Here is a 22,207-nt window from a genome sequence, read left to right on the forward strand (position 1 = left end):
CCTCGTCTCTCTTTCTGGCTTCTCCGTTGCGCTTTTTCTCCCCCTTTGGTTATTTTTTTCCCCTTTCCCTCTCCCCTTCGCTCTTCCCCTTCCTTCTCCCTGCCACTTTTCCATCCCCAGCTCTCCCTTTGGCGACTCCTCTCCCCCAGCGGCCGTGCCCACCGTGCTCCGGCCGCCGAGAGGGGGCCCCCCGGCGGAGGGCACCGCTCCCCTCTCCCCCCGGGGGGGCTCCCCAGCACGGAGCGAGGCGCAGCACCAGGACCGGGGGCCGGTGCCACGTCCCGGGAGGGGGGGCCCGGAGCGCGGCGGGGCCGCCCCCGGCGTTTGAAGTGCGGGGCGGAGGGGAGGGCAGGGGCGGAGGAAGGGGAAGGGAAGGGAGGGGAAGGGAAGGGAAGGGCCGGGAGCCGCCGGGAGGGGAAGGCGGAGGGACGGGGCGCACCCGCCCCAGCGGCCCCACAGCCCCCGTGCGCCTCCCGGCCGCCGGCAGCTCCCGGCGCCCCGAGCCGGCCGCTTCGCCTTTTTTCCCCCCTCCACCCCGGCATGTTTTAAAGCCGGTCCCTGCAGCTCTCCATCCCGTCGGGTCCCCGTGTCGTCGTCGTCGTCGTCCCCCCACCTGGGGCCGTGCGCTTCCCCCCTCCCCCCCTCCCCTCCTCGAAGGGCCGGCGGCTGGGGGGGAGCGGGGGCGGTGGGCGCCGGGGGGGGCGAGGGCAGAAAAGCCCCGCTCAGCACCATGGCGTCCAGCTATGCCCACGCCATGGAGAGGCAGGCCCTGCTGCCCGCCCGCCTCGACGGCCCCGCCGGCTTGGACAATTTACAAGGCAAGAAGAACTTCTCCGTGAGCCACCTGCTGGACCTGGAGGAGGCGGGCGACATGGTGGCCGCCCAGGCGGACGAGGGTGGCGGCGAGCCCGGCCGGAGCTTGTTGGAGTCCCCCGGGTTGACCAGCGGCAGCGACACCCCGCAGCAGGACAGTAAGTGCGGGGGGATCCCCCCCTGGGGACGCGGGCTGAGCCCCCCGAGCGCATCGCCTGCCGGGGGGCTGAGCACGGGGCTCTACGGGACGGGGCCGGCAGGATCCAGCCCCCCATCCATCCCTCTATCCCCCCATCCATCCCTCTATCCCCCCATCCATCCCTCTATCCCCCCATCCCTTCCTTTCTCCCTCCATCCACCCCTTTATCCATCCCTCCATCCATCCTTCTCTCCATCCAACCCTCCCTCCCTCTCCATCCATCCCGTCGGAGCTCGGAGCACCTCGCCGCTCCGGATGGGACCCGCCGAGCCATTTTCCGACGGCTTTGCCCTCGCAAACAGCCCGAGGGGACTTGCGGCGCCGCAAAACGGAGCCGCCGGCCACCTCCTGCCCCCTTTTTCCTGGCTCCGGGCACCCCCGTCCCCGGCTCCCGTCGCGGCGGGGAAGGGGCGCAGCCTTGCGCGGTGTTTTCCGAGCGCAGCGCTATGAAAGGGGCGAGGTAGGTGCGCAAATCTCCCCCCCCCCCCGATCCTTTATTACCTTCGTTTCGGTTAAAAAATAAATAGATATCTCTCTGTTTATGTATATATCCGCGGGCGAAGGGACTGGGCGCGATTTTCGTTGCGATTTTCGTTGCGATTTTCGTCCCTCCCGCGGCGGGCACGGGCACGGACGTGGCTACGGACACGGGCTCGCTTCCGAGGGCTCCCCAGGAGCCCCCCCGGGGGCGGCCAGGCCGCCAACGAGAGGCGAAAAACGAAAAGCCGACGAAAACCTCCCTTTTCGTTTTCTTTTTTTTTTTTTTTTTTTTTTTTTTTTTTTCCGCCTCTCGCCGGCAGCCGCGATCAACGAGCGGCAACGCCGCGGTGGCAGCGGGGGAGAAGGGAACGGAGCCGGACACCGACCCCCTCCCCAAGCCCCCCGACCCCCCGGCTGTAGGGGGGAGCCCTCCCCGCTGCGCCCCCCTCCCGGCACCGCCGAGGCTCCGGGGGCGAGGAGCCCGACCCGCAGCCGGCAGCCGCCTTCCTCCCGCTGCCCCCCGGGGCTCCTCCGGGGCTTCCTCGCCTTTTTGGGTTCCCGGAGCCGTGCCGAGAGGGAAACCGGCCTTGGAAAAGGAGAGCCCTACAAGAAAGCAGCCGTTCCCCGCGTCCCCATCCCGCGGGACCCCAAGGGCAAAGGCGAGGGGATTTGTCCCGCTCCCTTCCCGGAGAGCCTGGCCAGGATGGGACAACGGCTGCGGGGAAAACGGCTTTAAAAATGCCCCTTCCCAGGAGTAAAATTACATTTCTGGCCCTAAATGTGCGTGGTTTGGGATAATAGGGAAGGAGGGCAGCGATCGCCGCTCCCCCGTGATTCGGCTCCCTGTGCCGCTGCGGCCGGAGAGTCCCCGCGATACTAACCAACGAGTTATGCAAACGTCTCTTTTTTTCCTCCTTTTCCCCCCCCAGTTTCGTTTATCGTATTTTATTTGGCCCTGCTTTGCTCCTGGTGCTGCCCATTGCCAATTGCCGAGCTGGCTTGCTCAGCGTGGCAAAGAGGGGCTGTGTTCCCCTGACACCCACCCTGCTCTTCGAGCAGGAACCGGACCGAAATCACGGGCTGAGGGTGTGTTTCCCAGCCAGCATTGCCGGGCAGGGACCAAACTCCAACTTAAAATAAACCAGCAGTTCCCCGAACGCAGTAAAAGTTTTAATGCCGTTGCGGTGAATTAGAAAGTTTTAAAAGTATTCTAAAGTAAGCAAAAAATAAATACCGGGGATAAATTCTCCCTGGTTTATTGGGCAGAGCTGTCATCTGGGCTCCCTGGCTCCTTCGCTGATGTGTTTCGCAGACCCCCTGCGTCTCCGTGCCTCAGTTTCCCCACCCGTGGCATGTGTTTTGTGAAGTGCTTTGCAGCGCCCGCAGGAAAAAGGCTGCATGAGAGCTGAGCAGCGGTGGGTTTGAGCTTTTCTCGGTGAAAAATGAGAGCTGGTTCGGCGGAAAAGCTAACACAGGGCTCGGTTATCCTCCGTGTTACGAAGGGAGAGGAGGTGAGAGCTGTTTGGAGTTGTGGAATGTCGCAGGAATACTGGAAACGATCTGCTGACCTGGGGGACAGTCGGTCTGCCGCTGGTTTCTGTCCCGAAGCGGGGTGCGAACCCAAAATATTGGGTGCTCCTCGTGTAACGTGAAATTACGGGGAAAAAGCTTGACACGGAAATGACAAAAAGTTTTATTTGGAGTTTGGAGGGACTACATTACCGTGAATTCATTTGGAAGGGGTTGAGGACAAAGCTTTTTTCCTATTTTAAAAAAAGGAAAACATTTCTGGGAGTAGCTCTGATTGTAACGCAGACAGGGAGAAATGTCAGTGTATTAAGGGACTGATTTTTATTTTCAGTGGTGCTGCGAAACTGTCACTCACTGACTTCGGTTTGAACTGTAGGTGTGAAAACCATTCCTTAACAGCTGATAAAATTCACTGCAACCCTCCCAGCCTCTGCCCTTCAGCCAGGAGGACTCAGACTTGCTCCTCATTGCAAAGCCACCTGATAAGATCCAGCCAACGCTTGCTTTGGTAGCAGGGTTTCCACTGACTCCAGCTAAAACCGTGATGAAAATGCAGTCCCAGATCAGCAGAGGGGACTCGCTGGGCTTCCCAGCACGGGCAGCCAGCTCTCCTTGCTCCCCTGCCCTTGGTGGTGGCAGAAAACTGCTGGTGGGTTCCCAAAGCTCGTGGCTCTGAGCGGGATCGCTTCTCCAAACCCGGAGCTGGTGAGCTATTAGCTAGTTTTAAAGATGGCATTTTTTTGCCATCTGCTTTTTTGTTTTGTTTTGTTTGTTTGAGCCTGGCTGTTGACGGCTCATAAAACGACGTGGAGAAAGCCTGAGCAGCACAAGAAAAATTGTTGTGCTCGCCTTTCTTTTGTGAGGAACGACTAAAGCCCGCTTTGATCCGGTACGTGCACAAGTCCTGCATATTGGAGTTATTACTGCCCTGCAATTTCTCTTCCGTGTAAAAGAGGTGGAGGTCTGGGGGCTGTGAGTTTCTCCGGGCTGGCAGCCCAACTCAGGCTGTCGGGGCAGCTTCAAAATCACAGCCAGGGCCCGGGCAGCCTGCAGCTCCCCACTGCTGCTTCTGGCTCAGCGGGCATCGTGACCCCTTGGCACCAAAAAAAGCTTCCCCGGGGAGTGGAAACCCCTGGCGGGGCAGCGGGGAGGAGGTGAGTTTCTTTGCTCTGCTCGGGATGGGGCAGGCAGAGCATCCATGCTGGTTTCATCTCATTCCTCGTAGGGTGAGAGCACGAGGAAGGGCTGCTTTCCCCAGCCGGCACGATGACGGGTCTTGTACCAGGGTTTTGCAGAGGCCAGATACGGAAATGGTTTTTAAAAATGGAGAAGGCAAACAGAGGGAGGACAGGGGCCGGGGTTGGCTCGTCACTGCTGTGGTGCATCACCGGCTTGGAGCCGTGGGTTTTGGGGGCGGGAGGGATGAACTGGGGCAGAGATCGCCCCATTGCTGCCTCTGTCTGTCATTAGAGGCCATCTGAGACAGGATCCTGAGCTGAAGGACCTTTGGTCTGCTTCCACATGGCTGGTATTTAGGCTGTTAATTCCCTCTTTTTAATTAGAGCAAGTGCAGTTGCTGCGGGAGGGGAAGGGTTTGTGTAAAGGTTGAATTGTTTCTCCTTTTTCTTCTGATCCTGAGGTTGTCTGCAGTGCTGTGGTGCCTCCCCACCCTGCACAAAAAAAAGACATCTGAATTGTTAAAAAGAGGTGGAAAAGCTCTGCCACCGCTTTGGGAAGGGGAGAGCGGCTCAGAGGACTGCCGAGGCGCCTGGGAACGCGAGAGGAAGCGCCAGGGACTGCAGGGTTTTCTTTGCAAACCTTTGCGTTATCTTCAAGTCCTAAGTGGCTCTTTTGTTAGGAAAACACAGCCCTTATTCCCAGAAGATGCTGAGCCTGGCAACTGGGGATGGACAAAGAATAGAAAAGAAGGAAGAAAGCGCTTTTGGAGCAGAGATTGATTAAATCTAGCAGCTCATATTTTCTTCCTCTCTTGTCCTGTGGAGCTGGTGGGCAAAGGAAGAGCCTGCGGGGAGGAAGGGGCTGCTGCTGCCCACAGGTTACAGGGCAAAGCGGCTGCTGACTTTAACCCCTCTGGCAGCGGTGAGCATCCCTACAGGCTGCTGCCAGAAAGGACTTTCTGCACCCAAGTCCTCCTTGTCCAGCCGCTGAAGTGGAAAAATTGGGGATCGGGTTGATATTTTTTTTAAGGCGCTTGTCGTTTGGGCTGTCTGCATGAAAAATTCAGCCCTGTTCTTGTGGGAGAAATCTTTCCGCGTGCCAGCGGTGCTGCGTGTGTCCTAGAGGCTCCTCGCAGGAAGGGTGAGCCACGTTCTTGGGGATAAAGCTTGGATAGCAGGCCAGGTAACCAACGCAGAAAACCAGTTAAAAGCTTCATTCACTTCTTTCCACGCATGTTGCATCTTTTTAATTTCACTCTCAGGCTAGCTGGGGCATGATTTTTCGGTCAAATGTCTCACGCTGATATTTTTCTTGCATCTCTGAATCCTACAATTCGAAGTGGAAAAAATATCTGGTTTTGACATAAATTTCTAGATCTTCTGGAGGCAGACAAAAGATGGAAATGTGACTGTCACAAACTTGGAACCAAACTTTTTTATTAAAAAAAAAAAAAAACAACAAAAAAAAAACAAATAATAATCAGCTTACTATTAACAAAAGAAAAAAGGAGCCATGTGAAGCTGAAGGAGGGCGCTGACTCAGTTTGCAAGTTCTGGCCGTGCCGCCCTCTTTTTGACGGCCGAAACTAGACTTTTATTTGTTTGTGAATTTCACTTTTTTTTGATCATAATCAGTTTTGCTTCCTGGTTCTCATGGTCTCATAATTTGCTGATGGTATTTGTGTTTTCAATCCATCTGCACAAAGCTTCCAACTTTTTAATTCGAAAAAGATTTTGCTGAAGGTTTTTACTCCCCCCCACCCTACTCCCCTTAATGTAATGAAAACATTTCCATGAAAATTAGATTTTGAAATCTCTCATAAAACTTAAAGGTTTGGTCTGAACTGCTAGAACTCTCTTAATGAACATCAGCTTTCTGTCATCTGCACCGAGTTTCCACTACTAGCCAGTCTATTTTCCATCTTTTTGATGATGTAGAAAGCAGTGATCGCATGGGAAAATATTATCTCAGGGTTAATTTGTGCAATCCTTACTCACACGAGTCATTGCATGCGATTCAATGGGCCGCTTATGTGGATGCCAATTGATGAGTATTAGCGTTTAAAGTCTTGACCAGCAGCCTTGAGTCATGCAAAAAGCTCTTTTTGAGGCTGGTGGAATATTTCTGCGCAGGCATGAAGCGGTTTTGCTGTCTGCGTTCGGGGGCACGAGCCTTTTGCCTTTCAGCAGAGGTGCAACAGGCATCCAAATACGTGATGTTAGGGAGCCTGGAAAGAGGGAGCAAGAGCACGGACAAAGTATAAGCAGGAGTGGCTGGGAGGAGCTGGCAAACTTTAAAGCCGAATGCTCTGACAAGGCAGACGCAGAATTACAGGGCCATAATTCCTTCAAGGCTATATTCTTGTTTTTTCTCTTTTTTTTTTTTTTTTTTTCCCTGACAACTCCGAGTTTGCTGCCGTGGTTTTTGACATCACCAGCATGGCTTGATGGGATTATAGGTGTTTATTCCTGGTTGCAAGTTGTTTATGATATATTTAATCGGTTTTGAAACCCATACGAAGGAGCCCTGAGGGAGCTGTGCTCCTGCTGGGCCTCTCTTGCATAATGAAGTGCATCACGAGGATTTACCAAGTGTCACAATATTCCAGACTTGGGCCTCTGTTTCTGGGGAGGATGAATCACTGCGTTTCTGGTTCCCCACCCTACTTGCCTTTCCGAAAGGAGGCTTGGGCTTTGGGGCGGATTATGGAGCTGTGAAGCGAGAACACCACGGCCTGGCCGGAGGAGCTGTCGTCCGAGGCCCCGATCGTGCTTCCCCTCTGAACTGTCCTTGAAGCTTTACGCTCAGGACACCGGGGTGTTGTGTTCTTAGCCTGGTTCCTCCAAGAAAAGCCTGCTGGATGGTTTCTGTCCGTGGGACGTAACTTCTGAACCCGCCGGCTGCTTTGGGGAGGGAGCAGACGTCTCAAGGGGCTGCTAAATCCCAGCAGTCCCATGGGATGTGGTGAAGGCTGCTGGCAGTCCCTCCCTGTGAGGGGATGAAGCAGCATAAATTCAACCTCTTACATGGAGAGTCTCTGTGAAGAAAAGTCCTTTTCAAAGGCTCTGTGTTAGAGATGCCATCAGTTGAAGCTCACGTGTGTAGACACCGTCGCCACCAGCCCCGTGGAACAGGCCTGCGGGGCTTTGTGCTTTGTCACTTGTGTTGTAACAGCTCAGGGCCCTCCAGCACGGAGGTTTGCTGGCTCTGCTCATGTTTTTCACTTCATACATTGATTTGTGAACGCGTGATGCACACCTAACCTGCCACTTCCCTTCCTTTCCCTCTCTCTCTCTGCTGGGCCCGGCAGCCTTCTACCCTGTACCCACGGAAGATGCTGTGAGGCCGGGGTGGGAGCTGAGCGGAGAAATGTTGCATGTCTGCTGGGACCATGGCAGCCTCATTTTGAGAGAAATTTCTCTCAGATGAGGACATCTAGGGGATGCAGATTGGGTAGGGAGCAGAGCAGCAGTGCTGAGGCTGAGGGCTGCCTCCTGCCATGGAAAGCCTGGCGTCTGGGAAGGGAGGCTTGATGAGCAAGCCAGTGAGCATCCATTTCAGTTTGCATTAGCTTTCTGGGCTCCTCTCTCACCTCCAGAGGCTAAGAAAAGGTTACACCAGTGTTTAAAGCCCTGTCCCAGACAGTCTGGATTTGTCGTGCCTGTACCAAGTGAGCGTTGGCCTTGGAGTGGCAGCCCAGGACCTCCTGGTGCCTGGTGTTCCTGGAAGGGGAAGGAGAGAAGAGAGGTGAGGGGAGCCAGCCGAGCTGTTAACAAGTCACTACATCCTATCGCAGCGTCCAGTTCATATTCCACCCAAATTTCCCCCCCCCCCTTGTTTCTGGCTAGAGAAATTTTCCTACAGGAGAAACTCCATCCAGTCAGCAAGACTGCTGGGCAGGGCGAGTGTCCAAAGAGCCGCTCGGGATCTGGCCAGGACCCTCTCCACGTCCTGATGAGCTGCTCAGGCAGCAAATCTGCTCTTGCACCGAGAGCTGGAATTCATCAGGAGCCTGGGGACATCGCTTCCTGCTCTGAGCCCACCAGCAGATGAATTTCTCCTGTGGCCTCCTTGACCACAGTAAAACCAAATTTATCCACGGCCCTGTGTGTCTGGGGGCAAGATAAAATCGCCAGCAACAGCTGCTGAGCGGGCAGGCTTGGAAAGAAAATGGCATGTGGATGTGAAGGGGACCAACAGTCCCGGGGCTGTGGGAACAAACCGGGGTGCCTGGAGGTGATGGAGCAGGGTGGGAGGCTGCAGGAGGCTGTGTCCAAGTAGCCCCCAACCCTGTCTTGTAGCCAGTGTAGATGCTGGACCAGTTAAAGTCAGGTAGGATTTTTTAACCCACGGGGACTTGTGCTAGTCTGTGCTTTGCTCTCGTTTTGGTTGTGTTTGAGCAGTGGGTGAGCTGGGCAGAGCTGCAGCCGGCAGAGCTGTGAAGTCCTGCTCAGCGCTTCTGGAAATCATCTGCTTTTTGGAAGCGTCACTAATATGGCCCACGTTTGGGGAAAAAAAAATTATGGTCACAGCTTCTGAAGAGCCATCGCTTCTCAGCATCAGGTCAGCGGAGTCAGGGCTCTGTGGGGACTTAAATGGGGAAAGGTGCTGGAGCCGTAACGGTGAGAGCAGAGCGTTAATGCTCAGGGGCTGGCGATGCAGAAGGGGCTGCCCTTGGTTGATTGTACCGCAGGTGGTTCCTGCCACCGTGAAGCCTGGGCTGGTTTCCTTTAGGGTTTTACAGCCTTCTTCCCCAGTGGCTGGAGACACTCCTGTAATGCTGCATACCTGTGGTTGTCCTGCATGGTCGCTGAGGTGGTCTCCTTTTCACCTGGATGAAGGGGACAGCGTGGAGGAAATCCATCATCACGTCCCTGTTTGGGATGGGTGGCTCCGACACTGATATTACTGGAGAAAGCTGGTAAAAACTGCGCCTCTTCCCCAAAATGTGTTTGCTCTGTGTTGGCACTGGGAAGTCCCTCTCCACGCACAAGTTGTCTGGTCTGAAGTGCTGTAGGGTGTCCGAGCAAATGTATCTGTTTTTGCAATGAGAGGGGAAAAAAGTTTTCAAGAACGTGATGGAGTTGAGCTCTGCATTCTACTTCTTCACACTAAATGATGACGGGGGTCTGCGCCTCTTTGTGGACCAGGAATGGGGACCCATTCCTGGGTCCCCAAGTGGTGGTGATGGAAACACGGGTCTGGATATTATGTGCACACAAAGCCAGCTTGCTTGGGAGGGCATTTGTCTGCTCTGTGTTCTCCCCAGGCTGTAGGGGGCTGCTCTGCTTGGGGGTACTGCAGGCAGGGTTTGTAGGGTACAGCATTTTGTCCTGGGCTTCCACCCAAAATCTAAATTAAAACTGTTTTTTGTGTGTGTCCCGCCCTGAATGTCAGTAGAGATGGCCTTATAGGATTACCCGGCTGGTCTTTTACTGCTCCAAAATGCCTTAGTGCCTTGGCTGTGGTCTTTTTCTTCTACATTTAATGGACTAATTTGGCCAAGTCCACCCCGTTGTGCCTCAGTTTCCCTACCCATGTAACTGGATAATGATCCCAACCCCTTAATAAGGGGCTTTGAAACCTGCTGGAGAGGTGATATATAAAAGGTTGGCTTTAATTCGGGAATATTCTCTCTCTGCATCACCGCCAGCTAATTGCTATTTCATCTGCCTCTGTCTCTGGAACCGACCACCTTCCTCGTTAATTAACTGATTAGCATTAAGGAGATCCCCTTTGGTGACCCAGCCGTGTGCTTCACACAACAGTTGATGGTGGCAGCTCTTGCCACGCCGGCTCTGATCTCCCCCAACATCTTGAGATGCTTGGGGTCTCCGCGTGCCCAAAGGATGCTGGTGTTGGGGAAGCCGGTGTCCGACACAGTCGTCCCAACCAGCTCCTGGGAATTTCTGAGCTCTTTTTCTTGGCTGTTGCCCGGTCTTTAACGTTTGGCCAAAAAGATCTTTGCTGACAGTTTATTTCATTTGGACGACTGCTGATGTGTCTCATGGAAACTGGGGGAATTGCTCAGGAATAAGCGTTTGCTACGCATTGCTTGTTTGTGATTTGTTTTTCATTTTCTCCTTAAAAAAAAAAAAATCTAAAAAAACCCAGCTAATCAGTGAAAAGAAACAATCACCTGTGATTTAGGAGAGGGATCTCTCATTGTAAATAATAAATTAGTGTCAGGAGACCAGGCAGACAGAATGGTTGATGAATATCCTGCAGGCTGAAAGTTGTTTATCAAGCCTGTTTGAAGACTTATGACTAACAAGCTCATTTACAGAGTTTGGAGCCTGTTCATGAGCCGTCCTCCAGCTGGGAGGATGTGGGAATCATCAGAAATTGTATTCACAAGTTACTTGATCATTTAAAAAAATGATCAAACAAACAAAGCCTGGGTTTTGGAAGGGAGCTGTGAATTCCTCCTCTCCCCCCACTGGGTTTTTTGAGGCATTCCCCTTAGGAAAACGAGGGGTTTGGAGAAGAATGAAAAGCCCCATGTCGCTCATTCACGGCCTATTTTGGTGCTAACCCTTCCTCCGTCTGGCACCAAGCGCCCCGGCTGTGGGGAGCTGGTCCTACACGGGATGTGCTCCACGAGGTCTGGCCCTGGGTGCTCAGCAAGATGGATGGGGCTTGTCCAGTGGCTCCCAGCTGGGGATTTGGGCTTGCTAGCAGGATATGATTGCTCTTAGGGAGCAGATGTCTCCACCAAGCCATGCCTGAGTCTACTTGGTGCCCTATAAGAAAGGTGGTGTAGGAGCTGCCGACCTGCTTCCTGTAGGAACAGGGATGAATCTGGTATAAGGAGCGTACACCGGAGTGCCGTGGCTCCATGCCCTTTGCAAATCTGCTCGCCTGGCCTTGGACCAACTCCCTGCTCAATGCAGAAAGCCGCATCTTTATGAGGAGAGGCAGATGTTTTTCACCCCCGGTGTCTCCTCTAGTTCTGCTTCGTTTGTGCAGTGTCCTCTTGGACGCGGCTGCGGGGAGGGCTCCAGGTGGGCTCCAGTTGTGCACGCTGCGTGTTGAGGAGGATGCAAACCGAGCAACAAAAGTCCAGAGAAGAGCAATAAAGAGCTGCAGAATTCCCAGGCTGGGAGGAAAGAGGTGCTTAGCCTCCAGAAGAGGTGATGGAGAACAGCCTTCAGATAGATGCAGGGCTGCTATAGGAAGGGGATGGTGTAGGGTGACCTCCAGGCATGTGTACTTGGGTTGCAGCAAGGGAGATTTAAGTGTGGTGGTGAGGAAGTCCTCCCAGGTCTTTTGTGGGTAAGGGAGCACTGGAAGAGGTGGTAGGAGGATGGGATGGAGACCCCAAGAAAAGGGGGACCCACCAGGCTGAGGAGGAGCATGCGGATGGGGAAGGGGCGCACAAACTGGGAGCTACCTGCTGCTGGGAAGCCAGGCAACAGGTTTCTTAAATGTGCCTTTCAGCATGGGTGTTGTGGGCTGGAAGGAGCTGGTGTGATTGAAAAGACAATCTGGTATGTGATAGCAAGAAAACTGCACGGCAAAGCTGCCCTCAGTCACTCCAGGCTGGCTCGTGTGGGCTCCGTGGCCCAGGAGCTGATCGAGCGGTCGCTGAGCTCCTGTCTGGCAGTGGCAGGAGGAGGTGACAGGCGAGCAAGCCAAGGGGACGCTTTGCTTTCAGGCTGGAGTGCTCTCTGCAGGGCTGGGTACCAAACGGGGGTTTTCTCGCGGGCGGTGGTGCTGGTTTTCCCTGCTCTCCTCCTGGTTTTGCTCGTGTGACGTATCGCTGTCCCTCTCGGGCTGGGCAGTGCTGAGAGTCCTTCCAGACACCGTGATGATGGATTTGAATCCCCATTTCCCTGACTCTCTAGGAAGACTTCTTTGTTTTCCTCTCTAATCCATCAAAGGAAGGTAGGACAAGAGCCAGTGGCTGAGAGCAAAAGCCAGAGGAGCATTGAAAGGAGGTTGAAAATACGCGTTTTTTAACTGTAAGATGCAAGGTAATCACTGGAAATAATTAGGAAGGAGAGTGTTGGCTTCTCCATCCCTGAAGGGGATGTCTGGAAGTCCCTTTGGGGTAACTGGGTGACGCGCTACGGCCGTGCGTGCAGACACCAAAAAAAAACCAGCAGCTCGGCTCTGGCCGCAGGACGCATGGATGTGCTGCAGCATTCCTGCACAACTCGATGTCAGGGATATTCCTGCCAGGAAATGGGATCACAGGACCAGATGGAGAATGCAGATCCACTCGGTGCAAATCTGTTTACAGGTTTGAACCAAAACACAGCGAGAAACAAAAGGAAAGCAATGGCCTCATCCCTGATCGTAACTCACTTATGTGAACCAGCTGCCAGGCTCATTTATAGGACAATCCCCTTCCCAAAATCTATCCAAAATCCCACTGTTAAGAATAGCGGAGACAGGAGAACCTCTGCAGAGCTAAAAAGGGCGAACATCAGGCACAGAAATAGCTTTTGATCCCCTATTTTGGGATCTCTTCTGAGTTTTCAGAGGCTCTGAACAAAACAGGCCGTTGTGGGAGATTTCTGGTATTTCTGGCCAGGTTGAGGAGTGTGCGAACAGCGTCTCGTAAACGCAACTTTGGGTAAAATGAGGAAAACAGGGAGAGCTGCAAATCTAATTAACAGTGGGGTGGGGGATGACCACATCCAGCAACATCTGGGGATGGAGGGGCTGCGAATCAGTAGGCTGGGCTCCCTGGGAAGGTTGGAGATGTCTGCGCAGGGCTGGCACCGAGGGCAAGGAGCGAAAGGCTTTGTGCAGAGGCGGTGACAGCCATCGGAGCCATCTCTTGCCACTTCTCTTCTCTGTTTTGTGTTCGTTGCCAGCCAGGGAAGAGCCTGCAGAAACCAGGGATCGCCGAAGAGCTGCGGAGAGGCAGCTCCGTGGGCAGCGATCACAGCACGAAGCCCTCGTGGCTGATCTCTGCTCCACCGGCCAGCCCGTGGGGACGGGAGCTGTCCTCCACCCTGCCAGGCTGGTCACTTCCCAGCAGGGATGCTCGCTGCTCACGGCTGCGTGCTCGAGGACACGCTGTTGGCCAAGAAAGGTTCAGGCACCGAGGTTTCCAAATGCGTTTTGTTCCTGGAAGGGCCATTAAGTAAAAAAAATAAAAAAAAAAATTGTGCTGAGAAATGGTTTGGAAAATAGTTTGGTGGATTTGTACTTTGCTTGGGTACGATTGATAATGGGGAGAAGAAAGAGATTGAAATAATCCAACTTTTCTTACAGTGGTGCTGGACTGAGCCGTGCTCAAAGCTGAATTCTGGGTATGAAAAGTCAGAGGGTCTCTGAATTGGTCCCAGACTGACCCCAGGCAAGATTCAAGCTTCTGAAAAAATTCGTGTGCTTCTGTGAGCACGTTAAACCTCCGTGGCAGGGCCACAGCCGTGGCTCCAGGGTGTGCAATGTGCCTGACCACCGTCATCCCAGCCCTGCTTCCCAAAGCGTGGCCGTCCATTGCTATCACCAGGGGGACAGATCCAGTGAGTGGGGTAATCCTGAACCAGCCTTGACGTGGCTGGGTTTTGCTGCAGGCTGGTCCCTGGCTGTTCAGCCTGCTTTAGGCTTTTTCTCCGTAAAGAGAGAATTTCAGATGCTTTGGTTCAATATTTGCTTCTATTTTTCACGTAAAAGCAATACGCTAGGGGAAAAAAAATGTTTTTTTGAAACCTGAAAACGGGAAGAAAGCTCTTTATTTGATGTTTCTTTATTTTTAACTTGGTTTGCTGAAACTTTAAGCAGTCCTGTTGCGGGGCAGCTCCCACCAGGCTTCCCCATCCCAGAGCTGAGGACCGCTGCTTGCTCCCAGCACCCCAGCAGCGGGCTGTGCAGGGGGCTGCAGGAGAATTTGGGAAAACGCAGAGGGCAGAACCAGAGGGACTTTTCTGTTATTCTGGTGCCATCTACTGGTCCGAGCCTACAGGAATGGCTGATGGCAGCAGGAAAAGAGGAGAACACCGGTGGATGGTGTGGTGTGGCCATGGCCCTGGCTGGCACACGGATGTGCTCAGTGCCTCGCCTCTGCTTTCTCCTGGTGTCACGGCTCAAAATTGGGTGCAGCAATACCAAAATCCACAGGCTTGGTCTGCCTGGTCTCAGCTCCGAGCTCTGCCAGCCCTGGCCTGGTGTTGCAGGGATGTCCACAGGAAATTGGGGCTGGAGTTTCAATTACTTCATCAGAGCAGCAGTGCTCTCTGGCCTGGATTCTCGGCTGTCTTGTAAGGGGTTGGGCTCACCAGGCTGCTCCGTCTCTTGCTGCAGGCGTTAATCAGCCCTCTTTATTTTTACTGAGCCACCAGATTTTCAAGAAAATTGGAGGGTTGAGCTATCATTGCAGCTCCTGTTCCTCTGCCAAGCTGTGGTTGAAGTTGGCCAACGACTCGAAAACTGCCGGGACAATCAAAGAGCGCGTTGCGTCTCAGGAACCCAGGTGAAAGCAGCCAGGGAAGCTGGGCTACCCCTTTGGAAGACATCTCGGAGGGGTTTAATGCCAGAGCAGCCCATGTCAGGATATTGTTCCCCCTCGGTGTGCCCAGCTCTGGAGGGAGGCTGGTGTGAGCTCTGCCCGGCGCCTTCCCCTCCGTTTCTGCCTTTCCCCTGCCACATGTCGCACGCTGGCTTTGCTTTCCCGGTGGCTGGGTCCAGTCCCGTGCAACACGTCCCCAGGGAGAGGATGTCCTCTCTGTTGTGGCTGCTTCAAAGGGCTGAGGCCCGTCTTCAGCTGGGGTCGCTCCAGCGTGGCAAGCTGTGCTCCGGGCAAGGCACAGCCTGCCTTGAACTCAGCCAGGACAAGGAGCAAGCTGGAGGGAGAGCAGGGAGAAGGAAAGAGGTTTATGGTGTTATATTTTTTTTGGTTTTGTTTTTTGACAATCTGTCCTTTTTTATTTTTTAGTTTGAAGTCAGTATCTCCCTGGGCTGGGTCCCACACCCCTCTCCATCCCTCGCGTCCCTTTGCAGAAGGGGACAGCAGGTCTTTCTGCAGCGGGGAGCCAGGAGGGCTCGGATACCAGGGACTGGGTGGGAGAGCCTCCCCTTGAGCTGCCAGAGCAATTGCAGGGATTTGGTGTTGTTTTGGGGCAGCCTGGCCCATTCCAGGTGGAGCCATGGGGCAGAGGTGCAATTGGGGTGGGTTTGGGAAGAAACCCATGTGTCTCACTGCAGCCCCAGCAAGAGCGAGGACACAAAGTCGTTTGTGTGTAAATGAGGAGCATTGGGAGCTCTTTTGCCTCTGCTGTTCGTGTAATGTAAAATCGGAGTGCTGCTAGCCAGAACGAAATGTAATATTTGTTTTAGGAACCCATCCATCCTTCATCAGGGATGAGACAATGAATTCTCCAGCTTAATAGGGGCTTTTCATCTGCAGCTCTTCCAGCCCTCCTAATGCTGGGAACAGATTTGGTCAAAGTATTACTTGGGTTTAATTTATGCTTTTTTTTTTTTTTTTTTTCCTCTTGCTTTTGATTCATGAAAGCGTCTCAATCCATCGGGGGCACTTAAACTATCTGCGAAGTAAGAGCAGTGCCTAAGCTGGGAGCAGTCGCTGCGTCCTCAGCATTCAGCAGGCGCTCGCTCAGGAGCGAGCCCGCGGCAGCGGCTGACGTGTGGCTTGATGCATTTCTTCCCAGCAGACGCTGGGAAATAAAACACGATTCCAGTGCGACCGTTAGAGCCTCTGCGTAAGGAAGCAAATCTAAATTTTCCGACAAAAGGAGAGGAGAGGGCTCCAGAGCCTGTCAAAAATGTCCAGAGGCTGTCAAAAATGCCGTCCGCCTTCTCGAGCGGGACGTGGCCGAGATTTTCCTCTGCGGTTGCCTCAAGCTGGGCGTTTCAGCCTGCTGTTAGGCGCCCAGCTGCAAGGGGCTGGAGTATCAAAGGGCGCTGCGGATGGGTTTAGCTTGTAAAATTTGGCCAACTTGCTAACGATAGACTGTCATTAACAGGCTCCCAGCTTCGCTAGCGGGGCGCCTGCAGCCCCGTGTAACGGCGCAGTGAGACCGAAGTCCGGTCTCGGTGTTGCTGTGATTCTTTGCGTGATTGTGGCTCTTAATTCTTTACTTTTTTTTTTCTTAAAGTTGTAGATTCTGGGGTCCTGTGAAAAACTGGGGTAAAAAGTAGCTGTCTGGCAGTGCGTGTAAGTCAGGAGGATGAGACCCAACTGGCCGCCTCGAGGTTAAAAGAGCAGAGGGTGCACCAAAAAGCCGAGTCTGTCCAGAGCCTCTCTTGATGCCGGTCTCTTGCAGAGGCAATCGCACAGTTCTGTGAGCACCCAACCTATTTTCCGTGAGCTTTGTCCACTTCTCTTACACACGAGCAACACCGGGCAGCACACCCTGAGCTCGAGGCAAGGCCAGCCCTTCTGCCCCAGCCCTGCACAGGCTCTCCCTTAATTTCAAGCTCGGTGGCAGTTCCTGGGCTTGACGTTAAGCCTGTGTGGAAGGTGCACAGGAGCAGGGGTTAATCTGAAGGCTGCAGCCACCACGCAGGCTCCCTGCTTTTACAAGTGCTGGAGCAGCACATGCCGACACGGGGCAGGCTCCCTGCTGCAGGCTGCAGCCATGCAGATCTTTTTTCCCCACTTTGTGAGTGGTTAAATACCCTGCCAGAGCAAGGTAAATGAAGGATCTTTGCCTAATAAAACCGTGTCTTTGTAGGTGTGCTGTAGCTGCAGGCTCTTACTGGGGCTAGGGAAGGAAACAGTAAAGCTCCCGCAGAGCGCAGGGACGGGGGCGCTTTACAGCTCGCTGAGCAGGCGCTGGGCTTGCAGCGAGGAAGCTGAGTTTGGGCTGACTTCTCCAGAACTCGCTCTGACAGCCAATGCGGGGATTATTTTTGGACTGAGAAGCTCCATCACTTTTTCCAGGTTAACTGGAGATCGCCTTAACACGTTGCAGGCACCTCGGGGTCTCTCCCTTCCCTGTGGGAAGGTGCTTGCCGAAGAACCAGACCGTGCACACCCTGCATGGACACAGCACTCATCCCGAGCAAACCCCAGGAAGGTTTTCTGCCTCTGAGGCTTCCTTTTCTGGAGCACTCAGCAAGTAGGAATGGAAAGAGGTTTGAGGGGCTGGGGATTTTGCTGGCAGAGCTCCTTCCTCCGCTTGGCGAGCTGGGGATGACCCTGCGGGACAGGGACCGCATGGCCGTCTCCCATCCCGGGATGGAGCTCCCTCGCTTCCTGCCCAAATGGCTGAGCATCCAGTCCAGAGGAATGAGCCACTTCCCTTATTCCTTCGTAGCACTAATGAGCTGTGGGGCTAACGAGCTTGGGGTACTTTGCCCCAAACACCCCAAGATGCTGCAGTGTGGCTCGGGGATTCTTTGCAGCCTGGCTGGAGCCACGTGCCCATCGGCTCTGCTTGACCCTTGCAGAAATGGGTTGCAGTGCCTCCAACCCAGTGGCTGAATGATCCATAGGGCCAGGGAGAGGGCTGTTACCCTCCTAGAAGAAGGGGCAGGAGGCGCCGAGTCCCGACTGCCCCCGCTGCACTGGCAGCTTGCGCCGAGCGCTGTTAGCCAGGCGTGTTTGCAGCGTTTTATGGGGCATAATCTGTTGTCATCGAAGCCGACGGCGAATTCCGTACTTTCTGCAGTTGACGCTAAATGGATCTTTTGAAGGTTGTAATTTCTCGTTTAACCGATGCCAGTTGCGAATTCTTTGTGCTGAGGAATAACCCCTTCGTGCCAAATAAAATACAGTGGAAGTCTGTGGCATGTTTTTCAGCGTATTGTTAGTTACAGCCCTCCTGACAGAGCACATTCTATGCCGAAGATAAATGCTCGGGAGCTTCTTGCCAATTTATGTCCAAAAGGGCTTTTCTTGGATGTCCTCTCCTCTGTGGAAAATGCTTTTCTGTTTTTCCAGCAAACACTTAATGAGCTGCGTTTAGAGGACCTATTTCAGGATCGGACCGCTCTGCATTAGCTCTCTCCGAGCTGGGTCTGCGGCTCTTTGGATGCTCTGATTTTTGTTACAGTACGGTGCGTGGCAGGGGTCTTTGCAGAGCAGTTTGCGTGTCCCAGGACCTGCGTGGGGGATACTTCAGTCCGCCCAGCAGTGTTGTGGCTGCTCACCAGTCCCATCTCAGCATCACTTTCAGCGCAAGGCTGGGATTTAGGCTTAGGGCCATCTCCTGCCAGCCCCGAGCTGTGGTGCCCATCCCTGCACCCCTTTCCAGGAGCTGTACGGAGAGCTGCACGAGGAGGAGGAGGGAGGAAGGCACCTCTGACAGGGAGTCACCTGCACACAGGGAGCAGCTGAGCTTCCTTGCTTAGGGATGGGGTGATTTCAGAAGTCCATTGAGGGATGCAGTTGGTGGAGCAGGGTGGAAAGCCCATCTTGCAGCTGCTTGTCTACATCAACCCCAAAATGGCTGCCGTGTACCTATATACCGTATACCCAAGCTGTTGTCATGACAAATGGCGCAATGCATCCGACTTCTGGTTTGTTTAGAAGGGATTTGCTTTTTGTCCACCCCCTGTAAGTGCAGGGCTGCTGGATGTTTTGTGAGCAGGGCGCCAGAACGCGTCCTCTGGGAGCGGTTCTCCATCTGAGCAGATGGGAGAGGCAAAGCAAGGAAGGAAACGGAGGCGCAGTCTTGATTCGCGTTTCTCTAGCTCGTTTTGAGGGCTTCTGCTGAGAGAAGGAGGAGAAACCTGGTTAATATACTCTGGTGACCCACATGAACTTAAATCTGGTGGAAAGCCATCGACCGATTTCAGGAGGACTTTGGTCTGGAGCAAAAGCCCTTGTCCTGCTGCTCTTTGGAAGGCATTAGAGAGCCTGGAGGGGGACTGGTGTGGGATGGCTTTAAACCTCCACTTAAATGCTGTGTTGAGTGGGGCCCTGAGGTTAGGCACACTCTCCCTAAATATCCCGAAACATTGTTTTTCCAGTGAAAAACATCACCTGACTCCCAGCGGTTTTGTTCAATAGTTTTTTATTATTTGGGTAACTTACATTTTTTTTATGTTTCCATTGCATTTTATATACAAATGTTAATATTTCTTGGGTCGAGAATACTTTTTACTAGACTTTTTTTTTTAACTTTAATTGTCAGTAAAAATAGGCATAGTGAAATAACGAGCAAACGATGTTGCCAGTGGGTTGGTCAAGAAAAAATCATACGATGTTTTCCTGGGGAAAAAAATTCTGTTAAAAAAAACTTCTCAAAACTTTAAAAGTAATTGACATTTCTGGATATGACTGACATTAGGAAGTTTGAAAAACTGCCCACACTAACAGGCCTGGGGACAGGAATCTGCTGTATTTTTCAGGCTGTATACAAGAAGGATGCGGCGCTGCAAACTCGGCTCCGCAGCTTTGCCAGCGCGTCTAGACAGCCCATCTCCGAAGGGAGAGAGAAGCTTATTTCCTGGCCCTGCTCCATCCCTGGCTGCTTGCAGTGAGACAAGACCATGTACTGGTCTCCTTTATCAGTGGATGCTTTGCATCCATGCTTTGGGTTTGCGCTGAGCTCGCTCAGCCGTGAGCACGTGCGATGATCCGTGCACCTGCAGCCGGAGGGATGCGGTGGCCGGAGCAGGAGAGGGCTTCATGGTCACGTTTCTCCAGCTGGGCCACCTTGTGTGAGCTATCGAGTCTTCTTCTGGGCCAGTTATTCCTCTTTTTGGCAGGGATGTGGCTTTTGCCCCAGCGCAACTGAAGGCAGCGGATGCAATTCATTAGCTAGAGCCTGTAAAAAAGCTTCCATTCTGTTAAATTGTGCTCGAAAAGTAACATTCGTCTGCTTGCTCTGCACCAGACCGAAAGCAGCACTTTATGGCTGAAATATCCTGTGTTTCCGTGCAGGTCCCCTAAATCGTCTGGTCCTCAAGGCTAGCGTATCTGACTGCAGGCTGATTGAGGGCAGCAAAAAGCAAACATCTGATAATATATTCATCACCTGGAGGCAAAGATTATTAATCCCTATTAGGGAGTGTCATTTCCAACATATCACTCATTTGCCCCAATTCACAGGAGCTCTGACAATAATTATGCTGCCTCCTCTGCTGGGAGTTGTGCTTTTCAAACTGCAGTGAACTTTTTGGAAATACAGAGGTTTCCATTTTTCAGCCTTTTGATTTAAAATCTCTAGATGATTGTTCGCCTCTGGCAGGGAACCATTGCAAATACATTCCAAAATATTCATCATTCCAGCAGGCTAAGAAACATAAGATGTAGCAATTTATTAGCTAATGTGAAATGCATTTGCTGTCCAGAAGGGGCTGGGGATGGAGGTGGGTCGCAGCCTGCTTTCTTTTGGCATCCCTTGGAGCTGGGGCACGGAGCACACCGGAGCCCTTGGTCCATCCCCTCCTCTGTCCTGTTTTGCTAAATGCTGCTGTATCAAGAAAGTTCCTCTTTGAAATGTCCCAAAGTGCTCTAATCCTTTATCTCTTCTAGCCACGTGGGTTATAAAGGCCCTTTATCCCCACCCGAGGAATGCATTCCCTGTCGGGATGCTCAGCCCCTGGAAGAGGCAGGTGGGCTGGATGCTGACAGCCGGGCTCAAGTTCTGTTATTCCTGGACCTCGTATATCATCGGTTTTCCATTTGTGATCAAGAGGGACCCATAAAATGCATTAGTGGTCAAAATCTGGATTTCTGAGTGAAGCTCTGCAACGGCTCCGGCCTGATTTGCACGATCCTTTGTAGAGGTGGTGGCCTGATTTGGGCAAAACCCATTTGTTCTTGGATGCCAATGAAAGGGGAGTGCAGCCTTTGGGGAGCTGCTTTCGGTGTTCGTGCCATCCTTTGCCCCTTCCCTTCTCCCAGGTGCTCCCCGTCCTGGCACGGCCCTTTTGGGCTCCAGGAACAGCCCCTGCTGTCATGCGAGGTGAGCTGAGCCTGCCCTGCCGTGCCGTTTGATGATGAACAGATGAAATATCCATCGAGAACTGTTTCTGTGCATCGCTGGGGCCAGCTGGCACACGCAGCCCACGGGTCGCTGTCTGCTCACTCAGGTCCCACGTACGTTTGGAAATGAGACATCTGAGAAGCCTGAAATGCCAAGTGGTTCGTTTGCAATGTATATATGGACTGAAAAAAAAAAATCCCTCTAAAGCAGCCCTTTCCTGCCCTGGCAAAAACTTTTCATTTTTTCTTTTTTTTCTTTTTTTTTGTGTCTTCATGCAAAGCCATCTCTGATTTTCCCCCATTAGAAGGCTTCACTAGCTGCAGTTCATGGGGCCTTTTTGCTACTTCTTAAAATACAAGAGGAAAATATAATAAAAGCAGTTTTATCCGGCACTTAGGTGGGTGCTGGATGGGAGGAATGGCTGGAGGGGTGCTGCGGGTTCCCAGCTTCGTAGCTCCTGGCTGATATATCCGTCTACACGAGCACTGGCAGGGGGCTCAGGATGCAGAACCCATGGCCATCAGGAGCAGGAGTAGAAGTGGTTTCTCTTCATTTAGGTTTCAGGGACTACTCTGAGGGCTGAAAAGACCTTGAAAAAACTGGGATGTACCATCCAGAAGGGCTGGAGTACCCAGCACCGCATCAATTTTTCTGTCTCCTAAGGACGACTTTTTATGGAAGGAGTCAAATCCCACCCCACATGTGGTCCCTACAATGAGGGAATCTCCCTGGCATGCTCTGTAATCTCTTGTTCAAGCCTTGTTCCATCAGAAGGCGTGTTGTTCCCTGAAACCTGGGGTGTAGGTGTGATTTGTGTCCAGCTACGGATCGGTGGCTCGTGTCTGTACGTATGGAGAAAGAGGACACTGGGGAAACCCAGCAGGGGAGTGGGTGGAAATAACACTGCGTGCCTATAATGTGTGACCCTATGGAACTTACTGCGGTGGGTATGAGCATGGAGCACAGATGAATAACGTGTCCTTGGGCAGTCCTGGGTACACGGTCAAGCTGAGAGCAGGTTTGACTCTTAAGAAGAATCCTCTGAGCAGTTGTGTGTTTGGATATGTCATTAGGGTTAAAGAGGCACTGGGCTTCTTGAGCCTTTGCAAAAAGGACAAGAAAGGGTGCTGGAGAGAAGGGAAGAGAAGAC

General features: G+C 53.0%; 1 protein-coding gene across 2 annotated transcripts in view; it reads left to right on the forward strand.

The window, feature by feature from the left end:
* Positions 1-456: 456 nt before the first annotated feature.
* PRRX1 (paired related homeobox 1) overlaps positions 457-22,207 on the forward strand; it is a 35,045-nt gene continuing 13,294 nt past the window's right edge. For both annotated transcript variants that reach the window (XM_084291481.1, XM_084291482.1), the window contains exon 1: positions 457-971. In XM_084291481.1, coding sequence (XP_084147607.1) covers positions 731-971 — 241 coding nt within the window. In that variant the 5' untranslated portion in view covers positions 457-730. The remainder of the gene's footprint in view (positions 972-22,207) is intronic.

This window comes from Netta rufina (genome assembly GCF_964035555.1).
Source record: "Netta rufina genome assembly, chromosome: 8".
NCBI lineage: Eukaryota > Metazoa > Chordata > Aves > Anseriformes > Anatidae > Netta > Netta rufina.